Source organism: Salvelinus sp. IW2-2015, linkage group LG20, assembly GCF_002910315.2.
Source record: "Salvelinus sp. IW2-2015 linkage group LG20, ASM291031v2, whole genome shotgun sequence".
Lineage (NCBI taxonomy): Eukaryota > Metazoa > Chordata > Actinopteri > Salmoniformes > Salmonidae > Salvelinus > Salvelinus sp. IW2-2015.
Genome location: NC_036860.1, coordinates 1,469,592 through 1,481,533, shown reverse-complemented (window position 1 = coordinate 1,481,533; position 11,942 = coordinate 1,469,592). Strand labels below are relative to the sequence as shown.

General features: G+C 45.3%; 1 protein-coding gene across 1 annotated transcript; it reads right to left on the bottom strand.

The window, feature by feature from the left end:
- Window positions 1–733: 733 nt before the first annotated feature.
- rdh8a (retinol dehydrogenase 8a) lies at window positions 734–9,586 on the bottom strand. Its single transcript, XM_070433749.1, has 6 exons — window positions 9,386–9,586; window positions 5,796–5,957; window positions 3,495–3,674; window positions 3,260–3,353; window positions 2,869–3,073; window positions 734–2,733 (listed from the first exon to the last, which is right to left on the bottom strand). Exons 1-5 carry the CDS (start codon window positions 9,489–9,491, stop codon window positions 2,878–2,880), a joined length of 738 nt encoding a protein of 245 aa, XP_070289850.1. The 5' UTR covers window positions 9,492–9,586; the 3' UTR covers window positions 734–2,733; window positions 2,869–2,877.
- Between the last annotated feature and the right edge of the window lie 2,356 nt (window positions 9,587–11,942).

Below are 11,942 nucleotides of genomic sequence, written 5' to 3'. Positions count from 1 at the left end.
GATTTGAAAACAAAAGTGCCAACAATTGGTTTGATAAGAATAATACCTTTTGTTAATGAGACTTGCTTGGTAACTCCTGTGTTCATTTCAATTAGTAAACAGGTCTTCTATTCAGACCTGGGGCACCATCCCTAATTTTCCTAAATCAGGACACACCCCTGTCCCTCACTGCCCCCCACCCCGCCCTGCAGCGTCCCACATCGGGGCCTCGGCAACATTCAGTACACAGGCTCCACCCCCCTCCCCCGGACTGACCCCCCCACCCATTTGGATTGTGATTGACAGCGTCTTTGTTCCATTGTGCGTAGCTGGTCGCCTCTGATGAGACACACACCACACACACACACATATACACACAGACCTATGGTAGCTCCCCACAGTGCACAGAAGACCTGGCTGCTACCACTGTTGCAATACGTAGCGTACTGCTGATTAGCTCTACACCAGCCAGGATCCTTGTGGATACGACCTCCACAGACAGGGACTCTACAGACAGACCTGGGCTCCCTCTACGTTAGGTCTCTCTGCTCTCTCCTCTCTCTCTGCTCTCTCTCGTCTGTCTCTCTCTCTCGTCTCTCTCTCTCTCTCTCTCTCTCTCTCTCTTCTCTTTCTCTCTTCTCTTTCTTCTCTCTCTCTCTCTCTCTCTCTCTCCTCTCTCTCCTCTCTCTCTTCTCTCTCTCCTTCTCTCTCCTCTCTCTCTCTCTTCTCTCTCTCTCTCTTCTCTCTTGTGGACTGGGGGTCCAGGGCTGAGGGTACGAGGCTGAGGGTGTGAGGGAGACAGCTGGTGAGGGAGGCTCTGGGGTGCAGTGGGGCCGTTTCTGAGGAGGAGGCCTTCATTAACAGGGCTCACCCCTCCTCAGGGATGGGAACCAGGTCATATTCTCTCACATGGCACAAAGCAGGGTGTGTGTGTGAGGGGGGGGCGAGAGGGCTGGATAGGGAGCAGGCCATGACCTCTTTATATCCATCAACAGATCACTGGCTTGGTCCACACACACACACACTGCACACAAGCAGATGCAAAAGAACGCAGGCGCACACACACACACACACACACGGATAGTTAACAGCAGGACTAGACCTATTGGCTATGAGTGTAAGGAGACAAATCTCAGATTAGTTTACATTTCCATGGTAATTTGCAAACCACCTTTCTCTCACACACTATCATTCACTGGCTCTCCAGCCGAACCACACACAGAACAACTTTCAACACCAGTGGTTGGAAACATCCACTCAGACCCTAGAAAAACATTATCCAGTCACAACCCACAGAGATCAGGGACTTCAAAGAACAATAATCAAGACTTACAACCCCCCCGAAAACAAACCAATATCATATGGCTACATTGATCTCCATCCCTAGACAACAGTATAATACTCTCAACAGGTCTCCTGCTCATTGAGCTGTGTGTGCTGTAGCGTCTGTAGTGGAATCGCCACCCCAGCTGATGGTACAGCTAGAGAGAACACACAGTGATCTAGTGCCCCCAACTGGTTCACATAGAGTACTGCAGGCACAATGGAAACCAGGCTCTCTGGAAACCACACCAAAGACATTGAGCTAAATGCCTCATCATTACAGCGTCATTACGAAAAAGGCTGTCTCTTTCAGAGTAAACCAAGACGTTTATTTCTAAATCAATTAATTACTTTCAAAAATAAGATATTAACAATCTATCCATTCATACACTTTTAAAAACCACACATTCAGCTTATAAAAAGATAATAATAATAATATGATTAAACAGCAAAACAACAATACTACTATTAAGACATACATCAAATCAAATGTACAATGAAGGAATCTAGTAGATTCTTTGTAAATCAGAGCTAAATACTGCATTGTACTAAGAGTTTAGCAAGGCCTGAGTCTTCAGTTCATTGGGTGCTACGTTACGCTTTCACTGTGATTGTAATGCTGTTGTTTTTTGTTATTCTTTGTAACTGGTTATGTGTGCTTTGTTTTTCAGTCCACAGACAGACGGACGGACGGGCGGACAGACGGACGGACAGATGGACAGACAGACAGATAGACAGGTGGACAGACAGACGGACAGATGGACAGACGGACAGATGGACAGACAGTGTCATTGCCCCAGCAGCACGGCAAAAGACCGGGACGGAGGAGATGCCTGGCTGTGTTTGTGGGTAAGTTGTTTGTGTGTAATCATGTGTATGTATGAGGAGGGCCAGGAGTTTTTCCCGATCACATGATCTGACCAGAAAAAACCTCTAGCCCCATGTATGAGGTCACACTGTACTGTCTGTGTTTGTGCAATTGTGCGTGTTGCCTGGCCAAAGCTTATCCTGGTTCTCTCACGGCCTCTCTCCCCGAGAACTACATGCCCCTCCTTCCCCCAGGTGGTCCAGGTTTGGGTGTCAATAATTCAGCTACACAACTGTATATTTCTCACAGGGTATGTCCAAAATGGCACTCTATCCCTATATAATGCACTACTTTTCACCCTGGTAATGCACAATATAGGGAATAGGGTTCCATTTCAGACCCAGACCCAGTCTCTCTCAGTTAGGTGAGATGGTGCGTCGGCGCAGGCAGCTGCAGGTCAGGCACTTAAGGATGCTCATGGTGATGTGCATGAGGGGGCCGAAGTTGAACAGCAGGTTGTAGAAGGTGTTGACCGACAGGCCGCCTGTCTCGTCGGCATACTTCATGGCCTGTCTCTTATACACATCTAGATGTGTATAAGAGACAGTCGTTGAACACTACACCTACCGGCAGAGCAGAGTCAGGAGGAATGGTAGTCAGAGAGCAGGACCGGAATCTACAGCTTTTACAGTTAGCCTGCTGGTCCAGATCTGTATGTGCACTAGACAACACCTCAATCATTGTCATGCCAGTCTTACCCCTGTCTCTTATACACATCTAGATGTGTATAAGAGACAGGTCTGACCCATGGCCTCAAAGATATCCTTGGAGGAGGGCAGGTAAACATCTTTAAAGTAGCGCACTGTGTCTGCATCAGCTCCTGGGTACTCCATCTTGGCCACGTCCTCCATCATCTTCGTCTCAAACTCAGTGTGCACCGGCCCTGGCTCAATCATAGACAAACTGACCGGAGAGAATAGAATAGATCTTTATTCATCTATTACACAGTAACGGCAATTCTTTATTTTTGCTGACACAGTAACCAGGTATTGAGTCACTGGCTGTAATTGAATGCCCACTGGGAAATATACCAAGAGATGTAATGACAGAAACACAATAGGAGTACAAGACAGACTGAGAGGAACTCACTGGACGTTGAACTTGAGCAGTTGGACAGCCATACTCTCACAGAAGCCCTCCATGGCGAACTTGGAGGCAGTGTAGACATCGTTGAACACTACACCTATAGGCAGAGCAGACTCAGGGTCAGGAGGAATGGTAGTCAGAGAGCAGGACCGGAATCTACAGCTTTTACAGTTAGCCTGCTGGTCCAGATCTGTATGTGCGTTAGTCAACGCCTCAATCATTGGCATGCCAGTCTTACCCTGTAGACCCATAACACTGCTCATGACCACGATGTGTCCCGCCCGCCTCTTCTTCATGTCAGGCATGACCTCTTTAATCATCCTCACCACGCCAAAGAAGTTGGTCTCAAACACCCTCTTCATGTCCTCGATACTGATGCTTTCCACTGGTCCCAACAAGCCCACACCTGCATTGTTGACTGAGGGGAGAGTCACAGATAGAGACAAGGGTTACAGACCTGTAGTTACACTACCGATACTATACAGATACTATACTGTAGCCTTCTGTAAAGACACCTATAGTTAAGGTTTAGAGATGAGGCTCTAAAGCTTTAGTCACGAGGGTTGCAGTAGATATCTCAGATAGGGGGGAGTGAGGCCTAAGAGGGTTTTATAAATAAGCATCAACCAGTGGGTTTTGCAACGGGAATACAGAGATGATCAGTTTACAGGGGAGTATAGAGTGCAGTGATGTGTCCTATAAGGAGCATTAGTGGCAAATCTGATGTCCAAATGGTAAAGGACATCTAGCCGCTCGAGAGCACCCTTACCTGCTGATCTATAAATTATGTCTCTGTAATCTAGCATGGGTAGTATGGTCCTCTGAATCAGGGTTAGTTTGGCAGCTGGGCTGAAAGAGATTACGATAGAGGAAACCAAGTCTAGATTTAACTTTAGCCTGCAGCTTTGATATGTGCTGAGAGAAGGACAGTGTACCGTCTAGCCATACTCCCAAGTACCTGTATGAGGTGACAACCTCAAACTCTAAACCCTCAGAGGTAGTAATCACACCTGTGGGGAGAGGGGCATTCTTCTTACCAAACCACATGACCTTTGTTTTGGAGGTGTTCAGAACAAGGTTAAGGGTAGAGAAAGCTTGTTGGACACTAAGAAAGCTTTGTTGTAGAGCATTTAACACAAAATCCGGGGAGGGGCCAGCTGAGTATAAGACTGTATCATCTGCATATATATGAATGAGAGAGCTTCCTACTGCCTGAGCTATGTTGTTGATGTAAATTGAGAAGAGCGTGGGGCCTAGGATTGAGCCTTAGAGTACTCCCTTGGTGACAGGCAGTGGCTGAGACAGCAGATATTCTGACTTTATACACTACACTCTTTGTGAGAGGTAGTTAGCAAACCAGGCCAAAGACCCCTCAGAGACACCAATACTCCTGAGCCGGCCCACAAGAATGGAATGGTCTATTGTATCAAAATTAAATAAACAAAGGTTATTATATATATTTTTTAAATAAGCTTTGGCCAAGTCAATAAAAATAGCAGCACAGCATTGCTTAGAATCAAGGGCAATGGTGACATCATTTAGGACCTTTAAGGTTGCAGTGACACATCCATAACCTGAGCAGAAACCAGATTTCATACCAGAGAGAATACTATAGACATCAAGAAAGACAGAATTTGTTCTTAATTGACTTGCCTAGTTAAATAAAGGTTTGAATTGTATGAACACTAGTTTTGTGTCTTGAAATACTTTTAGGAAGAATGATTTTCTCTCTGTGGGCTCCCGAGTGGCACAGCGGTCTAAGGCACTGAGGCGTCACTATAGTCCCTGATTTGAATCCAGGCTGTATCACATCCGGCCGCAATTGGAAGTCCCATTGGGCGGCGCACAATTGGCCCAGCGTCGTCTGGGTTTGGCCGGGGTAGGCCGTCATTGTAAATAAGAATTTGTTCTTAACTGACTTTCCTAGTTAAATTAAAAAACTAAAAAACATGAACTCCATTGGTCAGATAGTTGCACTATTCACTGTCACCACTAGGTGTCAGCACATGAATGAAATAAATAGAGAGGCGTGATGTAACAGTCTGCTGGGCTGTTTTTGTTGTATTAAGGGTAGAGGAGGTAGTGTCGGGGAGTGGAGGGTCAGGAGTGAACCTATGAATAGAAACAGTTTTCCTGGAAAATCAGAGTCCACCAGTTGAAACAGAGGTTAGAGTTTTAAGGCGTACATATACACATAAGCCTAGACCCTTCAAATTGAACTCTGGACCTCGAAGCCAGTTCCACTGCATTTTTTCATTGTTCCTCCAAGGACTGATTTAGACCAGGGACACCAGGTGTGTGGAATTATTAATCAAGTAGAAAATAAAACCAGCAGGCTTTGGACCTTGTAGGTTAAGAGTTGAATACCCCTGGCCTAGACAAAAACAGGATGAACGCATGCCCTGGAACACACACATTCACAAACCCACACACGCGAAAAAGGCGAGGCTATTTGTCCCAAGGCTAGAGATCAGGTCATTGCCACACAAAAGGCCAGGGCAGGAGGGTTAGCTCGTTAGTTCCAGCCCTGTTAACTCACTGAGGATATCAATATGGCGGTCCTTGACACTGTTGATGCACTGCTTGACTGACTCATCACTGCACACGTCCAGAGGCAGCAGCATGAGGGTCTTCCCATACGCATCACCTGCTGTCTCCACCAGCTTATCCTTCTTCTTCAGGTCACGCATGGTGGCAATGACTGGGAGAGAGAGAAAGAGAGAGGGGGGGATGGAGAGAGATAGAGGCAGAGAGAGAGGGGGGTGAGAGAGAGTCAGAGAGAGAGACACTGTTGATGCACTGCTTGACTGACTCATCGCTGCACACATCCAGAGGCAGCAGCATGAGAGTCTTCCCATGCGCATCACCTGCTGTGACCTGTTGCCACAAGAAAAGGGCAACCACTGAGGAACAAACACCATTGTAAATACAACCCATATTACTTTAACTATTTGCACATCCTTACAACACTGTACATAGCCATAGTCTCTAATCCTTTGAAACTTGTGAGTGTAATGTTTACTGTTAATTTTTGATAGTTTATTTCACTTTTGTTTATTGTCTATTTCACTTGCTTTGGCAATGTAAACATACACTACATGGCCAAAAGTGTGTGGATTCGGCTATTTCAGCCACACCCGTTGCTGACAGGTGTTTAAAATCAAGCACACCGCCATGCAATCTCCATAGACAAACATTGGCAGTAGAATGGCCTTACTGAAGAGCTCAGTGAATTTCAATGTGATACCGTCATAGGATGCCACCTTTCCAACAAATCAGTTCGTCAAATTTCTGCCCTGCTAGAGCTGCCCCGGTCAACTGTAAGTGCTGTTATTGTGAAGTGGAAACGTCTAGGAGCAAAAAAGTCTCAGCCACAAAGTAATAGGCCAAACAAGCTTGCAGAACAGGACAGACGAGTGCTGAAGCGCATAGCGAGTAAAAATTGACTGTCCTCGGTTGCAACACTTACTACCGAGTTCCAAACTGACTCTGGAAGCAATGTCAGCATAAGAATTGTTCGTCGGGAGCTTCATGAAATGGGTTTCCATGACCAAGCAGCCGCAGACAAGCCTAAGATCACCATGCACAATGCCAAGCGTCGGCTGGAGAGGTGTAAAGCTCGCCGCCATTCGACTCTGGAAATGCGTTCTCTGGAGTGATGAATCACTCTGCACCATCTGGCAGTCCAACGGACGAATCTGGGTTTGGCAGATGCCAAAAGAACGCTCCCTGCCCGAATGCATAGTGCCAACTGGAAAGTTTGGTGGAGGAGGAATAATGGTCTGGGCTTACAGCATGCAATGATATTTTAGATGATTCTGTGCTTTCAACTTTGTGGCAACAGTTTGGAGAAGGCCCTGTTCTGTTTCAGCAGGACAATGAACCCGTGCACAAAGCACAAAGCGAGGATCATACAGACTGTGAGCAACATCACTGCCCGACCTCACTCATGCTCTTGTGGCTGAATGGAAGCAAGTCCCTGCAGCAATGTTCCAACATCTAGTGGAAAGCTTCCCAGAAGAATGGAGGCTGTTACATCAGCAAAGGGGGGACTAACTCCATATTAATGCCCATGATTTTGGAATGAGATGTTTGACGAGCAGGTGTCAACATACTTTTAGCCATGCAGTGTATGTTTCCCATGCCAATAAAGCCCTTTGAATTTAATTGAATTGAGAGAGACAGAGAGAGAGAGAGAGCGAGAGAGAGAGAGAGAGAGAGAGAGAGAGAGAGAGAGCGCAATATATCTGAGATATATGAGACTACATGGAACAGACTGATTGATGACTGACCCAGTGACACATAGATAAGCATATATAGTAGACTTGCACACAGGTTTATATGCAGACAGACAGACCGGACGGACGGACGGACGGACGGACGGACAGACAGACAGACAGACAGACAGACACAGACAGACAGACAGACAGACAGACAGACAGACAGACAGAGACAGACACAGACAGACAGACAGACAGACAGACAGACAGACAGACAGAAAGACAGACCAGACAGACAGACAGACAGACAGACAGACAGACAGACAGACAGACAGACAGACATATAAAGCCATGCAGGTCAGTGGGTCTATTCCACGTTCATCCGATTGTGTAACACACTATTGATTCCCTTTGAACTCCGGACCTGAGAGACATGAACCTACATAGAGTAACAAACCGTATCTACCATCTACAGTATGTACAGAAAGGTTTTCCACATGTTTGCATCTTGCGACTTGACATTCTCCATTCCAAGTTTACAGTGAGGTCAACCACCTCTGTGTTTATTGATGAGCTCTAACACAGAAATAGAGAGACAACAGTATTACACAATAGAGATCAATGGTGGAAATCAACAGCTCTAATCAGGCACTGATCTGAAGACCTGCTGTCCTTGATGAATGAAGACATCCTCTTGTCTCATCTGGTTCTGTAACCTCTGACCCCCAATGACAATCCAGTATCTATGGAGTGAGTGGAAGATCATGAAATAATGGTGTGTGACTAGTAGAGAACTACGACAGACAGTGCCAGCTTCGACTGCATACTGTCTGTCGAGGACACGTGTTGTACACCTATGAGTAAGATCTTCACGATGAGAGCATTGGGTGTCTGTAAAGCAACAGAGAGATGTATGCGTTTCAACAGAACAACAGCAGCATTGTTCCTTCAGTTGTTGTTGGAATTATTCTTGGGCAACAGTTTAGTAAACATTATTGAATGGAACCACACTGCCCTGAACTGGGATTGTACTCAGTATAACAGCGCAATATTTAATCTGGATTTTCATGATCCTTCAGCGAGAACAGATCAAGTTATTTTCTGCAATGTGGTCTCTCTCTTTCTTGGAAGCAGGTCACAGTTCAACGAGAATGATTCAACCCTGAGTACTGTTGCGCTCCTCTATTTCACGGCAATAAATCCCAAGACCCCACTACCCTCAAAGAAAMAACAATTCTACGTAACCCTAGACTGACATTAATGATGGGATGTCTGTAGCTGGAAAGTGGATGACAAACGAACAATGTCCGCGACGAGCCCCGAGCTCCGCTGAGCCKCGATGAAGACTTCAAACAAGCCTTGCTAGTGAACCRTCGCTTGTACAGGTCTCAAACTTTGTCCCTCTTTCAACACTCGCTCCAGAGAGGGGACTATAGGCGCATTAGYCACGGCACTAAACCGGGGCAGCGGTCTACAATTCAGTGCGATAAAGGGGGCTTTGTACGAGAGAAGTCACTTGAAAGAGAACTGGCAGTCTCTTTTATGATCCCCGCCTGGCAAGCGGCATCCTCGGGGAGCCGTACCCTAGAAACTTTGCTTTCAGATGATAATAGCCGAATCAAGGGGGGTAGAGAACCAGAGGGCTCACGATAGGAAATATATATTTTTTTTAAACACTAGCAATAGGAGATTTAGTCTAAAAGTAAAACGCGTAGGCTATAATTTATGGGCGCAAAGGTCAAACCTGCGCGTAAAAGTTGTTTTGGATAGATAGACTAATGATGACCCTATTTGTACACAGAACATATTCCATAAGGGTTCAAACAAAGATCATAGGGATTTTAGCAGCATGTCGGATCAAGCTTCTGAAGTTAAAGGCAGATAAACAATGTAAAGAAAGCGCATTTACCATGGTAACACTTCTTTTCATCTTTGGCCAGCAGGACGGCGATTCGTAACCCGATGCCGGAGGAGCAACCGGTGATCAGAACTACTTTTTGTCCACTGCTCGCCATGGCTTGTCCGGTTAGGTCGTGCGTTTTAGTGGTCTTCTGCTCCGGATGGTTGTTGCAGAGCGAGCTCGAGCACTGGACTTTAAAAACTAAAGCGGATCATGCAAACACAGCGACCATGTGAGCGGGTAATTTAGTCACATGTCCTATAAAATCGTTTCCTAAAAAGACGAGGCACCTCGCAAACTCGACTGCCAGCAGAATGTTTAATCTGATAAATGCTGCTTGCCCTGAATTGATACAAAAAATGAATCCCTGTTTTACTGTGTGTGGCAGCCTAACATATGGGTAGGGGTTACATTGATAAGCATTTTTCATGCAATTTTGAACAACAGCCTCAATAAATATGTATTTCCCAGTAGGGCCTATGTTTAATGTTGCTGTGTTTGGATGCATTCACATCTGTCAGACATGGGCCTACCTATTGCTGCAACCTGGTCTCAGAGCCTTTCGTATTATTCTGTAGGCGATGTAAATCTGAGTTACTTCATTTAGTACATACTACGTTTTGTATGGTATTAATTTGTGGATGTCCATCATCCATTTCGTATGATAGGCTATGTTACGAATTACAATTCATATTATATGTTACAAATTTAATTCATACAATATGTTACGAATTAGAATAATGTACACTATTCTACGGATTTTCTAAATGTATGATATGTAACAAATTCCAATTTGTTGTGGCTAACGTTAGCTAGGTGTCTAGGTGGCTAAAGCTAACGTTATGTAACCATACCAAACTTAACATATCATACTAATTTGACCGTCCCAGATTGACATTTACTATGTTATGTCTAGTATATGAGACCTGGCTGATTTATGCCTAGTCATAAAACCCAGACCTGTAGGCCTACTTTTGGCTTAAGTAAACAAATCTTTTATAGAGTATTATTCTTACTAAAATAAATAAATATTAATGAAGAAACGTTTAAGAMTGTAGAAACCTATATCAGAATTGTGTGCTGCTATTAGACCATTCAATTTCAATTTGACCACACAATGTTCAAATAATGAGTACCCTATAGATTAAAGTGTGATAACAATTGAAGGTTAAGCGCAAAGTTCAATATTGTGGCGTTTAGGCCTACGTCACGTCACTATATTCAAATTTCACACTGGTGTGGTTTCAGCTCTCCTTCAGTAACGTTGTGTGATCTAGATGCGCTACAGCGCTGGAGCTCTCCTGCCATCTCCTGGCAGAATGAACCATTACACAAATACAGAATGAAAGGGTTTGGAACAGACAAGGCTTCTCCCGTGTAGTCCCAAATGCAGTTACTATTCCTATTCCTGTGTCGCATCCAATGCTGAAGAAAAGTAATTGATGGTAATTCAGTCATGTTGTTTTAAGGGCAGTATTTTAAGTCTATATAGGTAGAAGAAGCAGAATGTGTTTGTAGTCAGTGCAATAAGGGTCTGTCAGTTTGGAGTTATGGTGATGTGTTGCTTTGGCTTGGAGACGGAGAGACATTGCCGTGTTTGAACATGGGAATTCTGCTCAAGGTGGGCGTAGCAAGGTGTAAAGGTGCATATGATAAGATTGTAAAACCAGGCTAGTTTCCTTAGCGATGGTGATTGGGTCAGAGTACAAAGGTCACACCCATGTTGGACAGCTGCATGGCCAGAGAGGTGAGCTGAAACCATCTCTCTTCCTGTCTCTTCCTGTCTCTCTCTCAGCCTATCCATCCATCTCCTGTGCTTTGCATTTAACCTCAAACAAACCTGTGATGTACGGTATTCATGAACCCCCCTCCATCTTTACAGTCCACACAACGTAACATAGGCTACAGAGATCACTATTCTTACCGCAGGATAGGTATAGAGGACACACACACGCACGCACGCACGCACGCACGCACACACACACGCACACACATGCACACGCACGCACACGTTTACAAACTATTGATACACTCTTTATAATATCCCCATGGTGCTCCCCATCTTCACAATGGATCAAAGAACATACATTTCTAAGAATTGTACCGGTACTGTAGATCTACTTTTCAGACTTAGGACGAGAAAACACAAACCATCAATGACACTTTACAGCCATCCTGTAACATTTGGGTGTGTGAATGTTTGATTTGTGTTTGTGTTTCTCCAGAGACTCTGTCCATGGTGGTGACCTGAGGCTGGGGAGCCAGTTGAGGTGAGAAGGGAAGGGATGCAGGAGCAGGGGGGAGTTCTTGACGTGCCTTTCCCCCTGCCTGGGGAGACTGTGGACAGGTGTGTGTGGAGGTAGACACATTAGAAGAGCTGCTGGGGAGGGAATGTTGTCAGCAACCTTCTAGCTATCACTCTAGTATTTGAAGATGACAGACAGACAGACAGACAGACAGACAGACAGACAGACAGACAGACAGACAGACAGACAGACAGACCGACAGAACAAGACCAGACAGACAGACAGACAGACAGACAGACAGACAGACAGACAGACAGACA